General features: G+C 41.1%; 2 protein-coding genes and 1 pseudogene across 5 annotated transcripts in view; 2 read left to right on the plus strand and 1 right to left on the minus strand.

Moving 5' to 3' along the window:
- The window catches only part of LOC126407724 (E3 ubiquitin-protein ligase TRIM21-like), a 409915-nt gene extending 407956 nt beyond the window's left edge, over window positions 1–1959 (plus strand). Inside the window, exon 4 of one of the 2 annotated variants that reach the window (XM_050072894.1) lies at window positions 41–1959. In XM_050072894.1, coding sequence (XP_049928851.1) covers window positions 41–751 — 711 coding nt within the window. In that variant the 3' untranslated portion in view covers window positions 752–1959. The remainder of the gene's footprint in view (window positions 1–40) is intronic. The other variant, XM_050072893.1, reaches the window with a different exon arrangement.
- LOC126407718 (E3 ubiquitin-protein ligase TRIM21-like) overlaps window positions 1–11646 on the plus strand; it is a 363104-nt pseudogene that overhangs the window by 350548 nt on the left and 910 nt on the right.
- Window positions 1–11646, minus strand: part of LOC126407721 (E3 ubiquitin-protein ligase TRIM21-like) — a 297595-nt gene that overhangs the window by 87263 nt on the left and 198686 nt on the right. The window lies entirely within an intron of this gene.

An 11646-nucleotide genomic window follows, 5' to 3' on the forward strand; every position in this document is an offset into this window, starting at 1 on the left:
TTCCCTGAACACTGCTCCACCCACCAAGGACTGGACAGAGGTCAGCGTCCGTCCACCTTCATATGAGGGGACTGTGAGGAGAGCTGTGAGTCAGCTGGAGGAGACGCTCAGTAAACAGATGAAGAAGCTTCTCACTGAGGTCAAGCTGAAGAGGGTCCAGCAGTCTGCAGTGGATGTGACACTCGATCCTGATACAGCACATCCTGAACTCATCCTGTCTGATGATGGAAAACTAGTTACACATGGTGATGTAAAGAAGAATCTCCCAAACAATCCAGAGAGATTTGATCCTTGTGTTGGTGTCTTAGCAAAGCAGAGTTTCTCTTCAGGAAGATTTTATTATGAGGTTCAGGTTAAAGGGAAGACTGACTGGGATTTAGGAGTGGTCAGAGAGTCGATCAACAGGAAGGGTAGAATCACAGCAACTCCTCAGAATGGTTACTGGATGATATGGTTGAGGAATGAAAATGAGTACAAAGCTCTTGCTGGCCCTTCAGTCAGTCTCTCTCTGGAGTCTCGGCCTGAGAAGGTGGGGGTGTTTGTGGATTATAAGGAGGGTCTGGTCTCCTTTTATGATGTTGATGCTGCAGCTCTTATCTACTCCTTTACTGGCTGCTCCTTCACTGAGAAACTCTACCCACTCTTCAGTCCCTGTAATAATGATGGTGGTAAAAACTCTGCCCCTCTGATCATCTCTCCTGTCAATCAAGCATGTAGGTTTGTAAGTTTGTATCAAAATATTTTTTTCTAACTCAAACTAATAGCGTCAGTCACACAAAGTAGAACAACCATCTGATTTTCTACAGAAAGATTCACTCTCATTTAATGTAATAAATGTATAATATTGGTGATGTACTGTGAATACATTGTTGATTTTTCAGTGGTTTTCTCTCTTTTTTTTTTTGTAAATATTTTTTGCTCCTTACAACTAGAACCCACCGATTTTATGACACTGGTTGATACTATCTAATGTAGTTGTATTTATTCTAATGTGCGCATTACCTGCCTCCAAGACTGTTGAATCATCAAAAACAAACATATTCAGAAATCACAAGCATTTGCACATTAAATAAACTCTGGCGTCAAATTCAAAACCTTACATTGCCCAATCATTGTATATACACTGAACAACACTTCTGTTTTTGCTCCCATTCTTTCACAGGTTTAAGTCAAATATCTAAGACCTTTTCTGCACTCAGTAAATATATTTCTCTCAAATTTTGGTTGCAAATATGTTAAAATCTATGTTAGTGAGCCCTTCTTCTTTTTGAAGATAACCCATCCACCTGACTGGTGTGGCATCTCAAGATGCTGATTAAACATTATCATTACGACACAGTGTGCCTTGGGATGGTCGCAATAAAAGGGTACTCTAAAATGTGACATTTGATCACAACACAGATGTCTCAAGTTTTGAGGGAGCATGCTATTAGCATGCTAATGGTGTGAGTGTCCACCAGAGCTGTTGCCTGTGAACTGAATGTAATAGGGGGACACTAGGACCCTGACAAAATTTGACCAGTCAAGGTGAGAGCACCTGAACTGTTAAGAGGCTCATGGAGCACAGGTGTGTGAGCCTCATCCTTGACCTGCGATCACTCCTGTGCACATGCTTGCCTGGGTCCTAACAGTCCATGAGTTGTGGCAGCGGAAAGGCAAAGTGCTGGTTGCCATTCATTTTATATTATACTTTATGCTATTAATTATAAATTGTTTTACTTGTATTTTAGTAAATTGAACTTATTAACATCTTATCTTTATCTTTAAGTGCTGCAGTTGGTGTTGGCCTGTGGTCATGGGAGCAGCCGGTGCAGTGGGAAATCATCAGCTGAGTTGTGGTGATATAGTTTAAGGTTTGGTGTGTCACTCTTGGGGTTTATTTTCTGTGTAGTTTTGGTTATCCACGTATAGTATACTTCCATAGATTGGTGTGCCACACCCTGCAACAAGATGCTTTAACTTTTAATTGCTTTAATAATATTGCTGTATTGGACCCTAAATTAATAAAAGCCTGTTATAGCATTTGGACCCACACTGACTGTTGGCTCTGTTATTGAAGTTCACCTGTAGTTATATGAAAGTTAAGATGGGTGTTAACACTGTTAATTTTGTTGACGAGAACTAAGACAAAAAGTTTTTGTCAACATCCTTTTTTCCATGATGAAAACAAGATGATGACAAGTTAAAAATAGATTGTGATAATAAAAACAAAGACAAATCTATGTTTCATTTTTGTTGACGAGATGAGACGTGACAAAAATGTTAGCGGTAAACTATCAGACATTGGAGGCTGATAACGGCCGTGCTGGTAATTTTGTTAATGCTGCATCAGTAAATGCACCAGTCGGTGCGAGTTGTGAGCTGTAATTCAGCAGTAAATAATCAGCCGTGTGTGTCTGACTGTGGATGGTGGAGCTGCTGAATGGATTTGTGGAGTTTGTTAGTTGCAGCGGTGGCTGTTAGCAGCTAGTTATTTGTTGAGAGCATAAATAGAGAGATGTTGAGCTTTTCAAATGATGATCAGTAAGTGTGTGCTCGTAAATCAGCCCTTAAACCTGTCACACACTGCTGGAGACATGACTGTTTGGAAGTGTGCAGGAATTATTTGCCTAAATGAATTTTTATACAACCTGTCACCTTGATTCTATTTTATGACACATGCATTCGCCTCACTGGATTAGTTTCAAGATAAAAAACAGAAAAAATATTTTCTAAGAGTTGACAAAAATGTCATGAATTTTTGTTGAGTAAAACTATGAGAGATAAAGATAACTAAAATGTGAATAAAACTAATAAACAGTTTCATTTCAAGACTAAGATTAAATCTAAAATAAACACTTGGTGTTACATGAATGTTCATTTTACTACAGTAAGACTTTGGCAGTTCACCCAACCAGCCACACGACTGCAGACCAAACGTAACCACACCAGCCCAGGACCTCCACATCCAGCATCTTCACCTGTAAGATCGTCTGAGAGCAGCCACCTGGACAGCTGATGCAATAATTGATTTGCATAACCAAAGAATTTCACTGAAAAAACGTCAGAAACCGTCACAGGAAAGCTCATCATCATGCTCGTTGTCCTCACCAGGGTCTTGACCTGACAACAATTCATTGTCCTAACCAACTTGAGTGGGCAACTGCTCACCGTCAATGGAATCTGGCTCTTTGGAGAGGAGTTCTCTGCACAGATTAATCCTGGTTTATACTCTATCGGGTAGATGGCATAAGGTGTGTAAGCTATGGACAGCAAACACAGGTGCTATTGATGACAGTTTGAATGCACAGAGATACCATGACGAGATCTTCAGATACTTTGTTATGCCAATCATCCACTGCCATGACTTCATGTTGCAGCATGATAATGCATGGCACCATGTTGCAAGGATCTGTACACAGTAAATGGTACCTGAAAACATCCCAGTTCTTGCACGGCCACATCACCAGTCATGTCATCCACTGAGCAAGTTTGGGATGCTCTGGATCTGCATGTACGACAGCATGTTCCAGATCCTGCCAATATTCAGCAACTTCACACAGCCATTGAAGAGGAGTGAGCCAACAATCAACGACCAGATCAGCTCTATGTGAAGGAGATGTGTCACACTGCATCTGGCAAATGGTGTCACAGCACACCAGAATCTGGATATGCCTCACCTGTCAGGTGCATGAATTATCTTGGAAAAGGAGGAGTGCTCACAAACATTTTTGGTGCTTCTCAAAGTCAAGGATGCTTTTTTGGTAGGACAGGTCCTTCCAAGTCAGATCCTACAGAGGCTAGGCAAGACTCCTTCCTAGCATTTGGTGAGCAAACATTGGAACAGACTAGGGAGTACCCGGGTGTGTCTTGCTGAAGAAACCCCACTTTCAATTTCGGTAAATCATGCTCAACACATAGTAGGTATTTCATGCCCACTGAGGATACACACGTCCTTGAAAATTATCTGAAGGAGGGATTCGGTGCTCAATAGCATTCAAGTATCGTTGACATTGGAACAGTCCTTCGGCAGGATTTGATGACGTAGCCTCCTTGATATTCAGCCGTTTAAGGATCATTCCTTGACTTTGAAAAGCACCGAGAAAATTTCCATTCATCTTGCCACTCCTACCTGCCAACCTGTCATTGGTTGACACATTTTCCGGTCCTGTTTGTCCACCACGCCCACCTCACTAGCTGATTCCATCCATTCACAATCAAGCCTGCATTTAATGGCCAGCTCCACACTCAGCAGTTGCCAGATTGTTCTTTATCATTCCCATGCAGCCTTTACTTTCAGACTAATTCCTCGTGGCTGACCCTGTCTGTTTCTGACTCACCTGCTTCGCCTGACTCCTGGTAAACTACTCAGCCTTCTATCCCCGACCACAAACTCTGCTTCCTTGTTCCTGGTGTCTGTTTTCCTGCTTCCTTTGGCTGTGTGGACTTTTTCTCCAACAACTCTACAGTTTGCCTGTTCATCTGCCTAAGCTAACCTGTGCTGTGGAGTGATTCACCGTGTGGCACCATACACCGTCTGTGTGTGTGCACTGTCATTGCTGGTTTCTCAGCTCCTCGCCTGGCTTGATCGACCTTCTGCTTGTTCCCTGGTGTTTGTCTCGTCAGTGTGCTTACCTGGTGTCGAATCCTCTGCCTGCCCGATGACGTCTCCTGCCTCTTCCTTTATGGTACAGCAGCACACAACGCAACTGTCTTGGGTGTGTGTTTCATGTAGACGCCGTTGACTCACCTGCCTTCTACCTTTAGATCAGACCTGTGCCACAGGAGACCCCAAGCTGGGAAATTGGACTTTCCTGTTGTTTCACTTACCTGCTCATCCTGTGTTCTGCTTACAGGTGTATTAAAAACTATTATGAACTGTCCTTTTGTCAGTGGTGCTGCATCTGGGTAAGAAACACACCCACTACACATTTTAACAAATTTGCGACCAAAATTTGAGACAAATCATTAACGTGCAAAAATAAATCTAAGATCTTTAAGTGAAAGGTGTGAAAAATGAGAGCAAAAACCAAAGTGTTGCCTTTAAATTTTTGTTGTGTGTAGATTTTCATAGAAAAGATATGACATCGCTGCTCAGAAGATCTATCTACAGTATAAACTGATAATTTAAAAAATTGTGCAAAATATATTGGATTGCTTTGACAACAATATGCAAGGTCTATTGAAATAATTAGAAATGTACCCAATTATGTCAGTCGAATCAGATTCAACTTTGTTTTTGTTTTCATACACAGCTTTAACCTTTGAACAGGGGGGTATTCCAGGTAGGAAGTTCAACAAACTCTGAGTCTAATCCTGAACTCTGAGTTGACTTACCCTGAGCTGGGAAACTCTGAGTATCCGGTTCCAGAACATCTGATTTGAATTAGTTCAATCAACTCTGAGTAGGTACACCTTGAGTTAAGCGCATGCACAACCACAATAAAAAGCCATCATCAGTGGAGCCCCGATACCTCGAGTCACCATGGCAACCGGAGAGAAAAAGCGATCAACTTATTTTACACCTGTGGAATTGGAGGTGCTCATGAATGCCTACAGCGACTATGAGCACATATTTCGTAAAAACAGTAACACCACTAAAGCTGCCAAGCAGAGAGAGGCAGCATGGGAGAAAACTGCTGCCCGAGTCAACGCCTAAGTTTGAATGCACTTGTCCATTAATTCACATTTAACCACACTTAATTAAAATCGTAGCTTACAGGTGAAAAAGTGGTTTTGAGTAAAATCTGATTTTCATGTAGGTGCAATCTCACAGGGGAAAAACACACTTGAAAGCAGCTTAAAATGAAATATAAAAACATCATTCAAACAGGTAAGGCATGTTTTACTTGGCCATGACTGTACCTCTCTTTAGTTTGATTCATATTTGATTTATTAAACAAAGTAGCTTAAATAACCTGTCATTCAGTGGCTATGTCATTATGTACTGTAGGCCACTAGTAATTTAAACCCCTCAAAAAATACTGTTTCAGCTTTTATGTCCTCTTCCCTAATATCCTGCTTAGTAACATTTGAGTTCTACTCAGCCAATAGAGAGAAGGCAGAGGCCGCAAAACATCACCAATATCATATAAAAAGCTACCGTTCACAAAAAAAATGTAACGCAATGCACAACATTTGCTCTGATGAGAGTGCACGTCTGCGGTGTGTCAGATTTGATATGTGTGGCCGGTAAATGATTGAGTCGAATGAAAAATGGTACCGTTCAAACAGATGTTCACTGGGGAATGAATGACAACGTAAGGTTTTGAATCTAAGGTATTGTGAATTAATTCTGCATCGATATCGATCATATTTACTACATACCTCCTACATACGGACAGCCCATGTCTGTCTGCCAGCTTGCTTCAGGCTCGGCAGTAGGGAGGAGACAGGGTTACCTCAGGGTTTCTTAAAGAAAACCTGCCAGCGAGCAGGTTAGGTTCACAGAGTCAGTTGCCATGGTGATTGACTCAGAGTTTGATTTACCTCTCTGTCTGGAACTGAACACCCAGAGTTTCCCTCATTTCAGGGTTAACATACTCAGAGTTTTCACTAAACCTGCTTTCTGGAATACCCCCCAGGGCTCAGCGAGACGTTCGTGTGACATGGAAATCATGCAATATAGTAAACAAGCCAATGGTGCTGACGACAGATCGGAAATGTGCAACATTTCCCACAAAAGTATCTGTGAGCTGTAAATTCACCACTTCCAAGCAGAGGATGGAAGATTATTTCGAAGCCTTAAGGTGGAAAGTTTCTCCTCTGTGCCACTGCATCACGTCCACAGCTGTTTGTACCAAGGAGTAGCGTGACAGTCAAGAGCGCTCACTCTGCAGCAAAATCTGGGGACCAAAACGTCCCCAGAAGTACACTGCACAACTGATGACCAAACAATCGTAAAACAGGCTGCTCGACTTGAAGCAAATAAAACCTGATCAGTTTGTCTCACATATTAAACTGCTACAAGTATATAAGTAGTTAAAATTAGCTGAATAAAATTAGCGACAAAAACATCAAGATACCATTTACATATTAATACATCAATAATACAACAGTATAACACTGACAGTATTCACTCTGCATTATGTGTACTTTTACTTTTCATACTTTAGGTACATTTTGTTGCTGATACTTGTGGACTTAACTGAAATTTTAAATGCAGGACTGTTGCTTGTAATTGAATATGTTTTCAGTGGTGGATTGTAGCTCAGTATTTTAACTCAAGTACTTTACTCAGGTATACATTAAAGGTACTCAGAGCTCAATATTGTACTTCTTACTGCACTACATTAGTCTGACAGCTTTAGCTCCTTCCTGTCCAGTGTAAACCATGTATCTCCAGATGTGCTGATGCTGAATGTTTGTGATAAACTGAAGGATGAAGTGTTCCTTTATGAGCTGAGAAAATTCTCCTCCTTCTGAAGCTAAATAAACTCTTTAAAAACCCTCTTGGATCAGCTGAAGAGTCGTCGTCACAAAGCTGAAAACAGGCTGTTTTTATGACTCTTTAGAGATACGTGGTTCTCACAGGACAGCCACGCTACAGACATATGATGATCTTATAGACCATGATGCATTGCTGTAGATTAAACTATAAAGGAGTTCAAATGAGCTCAACCTGAAACATCTACAGCAGTAAAATGACACATACACATTAATGCAGCAGGAATATTAATCCAAAAACATCAGATAGAATAAAACACTGACAGCAGGGAACACTTTACTGCACTATCAGTCATTTTACACATACTTATAATAAATGTTCCTGATCAAACTTTTACTGAGGGAAGGATTTGAAGAGAGGATTTTTACCTGTAGTGGAGTATTGTCACAGTGTGGTATTAGTACTTTGACTTCAGTAAAGGATCTGAATACTTCCTCCACCTCTCCCTCTTGGTGACGGCCCACTGAGAGGTGGAGCAACAGTGAAAGAGGAGAGCTTCACAGTCACATGACCTGAAGTGAAAGTGAAAGTGTGTGTGAGTGACAGCAGAGCTGCAGTCGAGACGAGTCTCTCTGTTTCTCTCGAAAGAAACATTCAACTGAATCCAGCAGGTTTTTCTCAACAACAAACACTGGTGAGTTCACTGTCCTACAGAGGTTTCAAAGGTTCATATGAAAAATGTTTGGCCTGCTTTCAAATATTTCCACTCTAATAACAATATAAGCAGCAGTGTAGCAGTATTGTTATATTATTTGATGTTTGATGTGACAGTAATGGAGAGTTAGTTTAACATAGTTTGATTATTTTTGAAACTTTTATTTGAATAACTAAAGTTTTCAGGTCGACTTTAACAGTGAACTCTGTTTTTATCTGTGAAACAACACGAGCTAACACTCCCCACTGCAGACCAGTCACACTGGTTTCCCCACATGTTTTCATATGCTGGCACATTTAATTGGTTGCTTGTTACCGTGGCGACCAATTAATGCCAGCCCAAATAAGCCCTGAGGAAATGCAGTTATCCTTCATATTCATATACTATGCAGACCTGCACAAACAGCATATTTATCAGATTTCAGATGAATGTCTGATGTTACTCATATTGATGTGATCTCTTCCAACCTTCCTGTGTCACTGACAGCATCCCAGGCAGGTGTGCAGACCAGGTGTAAACATAGTGCAGATGGGATTTACAGGAGACACATGCAACGTTGTGGTCGGAGCAATAAACATGAATTAAATAAAGGCCGATATATAAGTGAAACATTATTACTATGAAGAAGAATGGAGCAATTAGGCTGTTATTAATGAAGACAATATCTGATGACTGAAACACAAACAAACAGTGGATGAAGAGTTTTGGTTTGTGTTCATGAAACTTGAACGTGACCATGGATTCAAATCACTTCAGGCTGCAACAAGGTTTAAGTGTGAGTTTACATCAATATGAACCAGCGGTGGAAGAAGTACTCACATCTGTTGCTGAAGTAAAAGTAGTAATACCACAGTGTAGAAATACTTTGTTACAGTAAAAGTCCTGCAGTCACTATTTGATTTGCAATAAAAATACACAAGTATTAGCATCAAACTAAAAGTACCAAAAGTAAAATGACTCATTACCCAGAACGTCCAGTTTCAGAAAAATATACTATATTACAGGATTATAATTATTGATGCATTAATGTGTTCATCACTTTAATGATGAAGCTGTTAACAGTGGAGCTAATTTTAATGACTTTATACACTGCTGGGTGGTTTGTAAATTCCCCCCGAGGTCAATAATATCTTAACTGATAATAATACATCAGGATTTATTTGTTGATTATAATTTTTATTCTGAATCTGAATCTGTAAATTCATTAATGATATTAAATTAATGTAGTGGAGGAATAAGTAGAATGTGTCTCTCTGAGATGTTTTTACCAAAGCAGAAGTATAAAGTAGCAGAAAATGGAAATACTCAACTAAAGTACCTCAAATAGTACCTTAGTACAGTACTGTAATAAATGTACTTAGTTACTTTCCATCTCTCTCTCTCATGTTTTTTGTGTCTTATTATATCTCCTCTGTGTTTCTGATGAATGTGTGCAGGTTAATGTTTGCTAATGTCTTAATAATTAGATTTAGGTTCAAGATTATAATGTCATTTTGATGCCTCTGTGCTGGTGACAGCCGTGGACGGAGGCGTTATGTTCAGTGTCGTCTGTAAGTCGTCCGTCCCACCCATTCTGGTCAACGTGACATCTAAATGCCTTGAGGGAAGTTCTTCAAGTCTGGCACAAACGTCCAGTTGGAGTCAACAATGAACTGAATGAATTTGGTGGTCAAAGGTCACTGTGACCTCACAAAACGTGTTTTGGCCATAACCCAAGAATTCATATGCAAATTATGACAGAATTTCACACAAATGTCTAAAAGGATAAAATTATGTTTTATATCTAAAAGGTCAAAGGTCAACTTCACTGTGACATCATAATGTTCTGCAGTATTCTGGACATTATTCAGCGTCATATCTCAGGAACAGAAGGAGAGACATTTGGTCAGATACTGAATTGGTGACTCTAATCTTGAAACTGTGCTGATTGTATAGATCTTCTGTGCTGCCGGGGGGAAGATGTGTGAAGCATCTATGTTTTACAGACGTGGATGTAAACTGTACGAGAAACTTGACTGCTGCGCTGAGGCAGACAACCACGAGGCAACTTTAGTTTGAGTAGTATTTAGAGGAATAGTATTTTTTCTGCAGGCAGTCAGAGTAAATGTTTTAGAATAAAGATCTCCAAGTTATCATTTATTTTCTGAGCTTGATGATCTCATAGAAATACCATCACTGAACTGCACATCTGAGCTCTCCTTCACTCACAGGAAATTCGTACAACAACAGAATTCAGGATCCTTATATTACATTGATCATAGTTTGATTATGTTAAACAAATAAAAAACAACATGTAATCCCAGTTTTGATGTTTCTCACTTTGTGTCCTCAGAGTGTCGATATGTCTGCTGCCAGCTGTCTGCTGACTGAAGATCAGTTTCTGTGCTCCATCTGTCTGGATGTGTTCACTGATCCAGTCAGCACACCATGTGGACACAACTTCTGTAAAACCTGCATCACTGAACACTGGAATATTAATGTCCCCTATCAGTGTCCAAACTGTAAGAAGGTTTTCTACACCAGACCTGAGCTGCAGGTCAACACTTTCATCTCTGAGATGGCTGCTCAGTTCAGACAGTCAGCTCAACAGAAAGCCAGCAGCAGCAGCTCAGAGCAACAAGTTTCCAAACCAGGAGAAGTTCCCTGTGACGTCTGCACTGGAACCAAACTGAAGGCCCTGAAGTCCTGCCTGGTGTGTCTGGAATCCTACTGTGAGACTCACCTGGAGCCTCATCTGACAAGATCAGGCCTGAAAAGACATCAGCTGATCGACCCTGTGGAGAACCTGGAAGGCAGGATGTGTCTGAAGCACGATAAACTGCTGGAGCTGTTCTGTAAGACCGACCAGATGTGTGTCTGCATGCTCTGCACTGTTTTAGACCACAAGACACATGATGTTGTTCCTCTGAGAGAAGAATATGAAGGAAAGAAGGCCGAGCTGGGGAAGACAGAGGCTGAAATTCAGCAGATGATCCAGAAGAGACGACTGAAGATTGAGGAGATCAAACACTCAGTGGAGCTCAGTGAGGAAGATGCAGACAGAGAGATAGCAGATGGTGTTCAGGTCTTCACCGCTCTGAAGGAGTCTGTTGAGAGAAGCCAGGCCGAGCTCATGGACACGATCAAAGAGAAGCAGAGAAAGACAGAGAAACAGGCTGAAGGCTTCATCAAAGAGCTGGAACAGGAAATCTCTGAGCTGAAGAAGAGGAGCACTGAGGTGGAGCAGCTCTCACGCTCTGAAGACCACCTCCACCTCCTCCAAAGCTTCATGTCCCTGAACACTGCTCCACCCACCAAGGACTGGACAGAGGTCAGCGTCCGTCCACCTTCATATGAGGGGACTGTGAGGAGAGCTGTGAGTCAGCTGGAGGAGACGCTCAGTAAACAGATGAAGAAGCTTCTCACTGAGGTCGAGCTGAAGAGGGTCCAGCAGTCTGCAGTGGATGTGACACTCGATCCTGATACAGCACAGCCCAAACTCATCCTGTCTGATGATGGAAAACAAGTTAAACATGGTGATGTAAAGAAGAATCTCCCAAACAATCCAGAGAGATTTGATACTTGT

This window comes from Epinephelus moara, chromosome 20 (genome assembly GCF_006386435.1).
Source record: "Epinephelus moara isolate mb chromosome 20, YSFRI_EMoa_1.0, whole genome shotgun sequence".
In the NCBI taxonomy this organism is placed as follows: Eukaryota; Metazoa; Chordata; class Actinopteri; order Perciformes; family Serranidae; genus Epinephelus; species Epinephelus moara.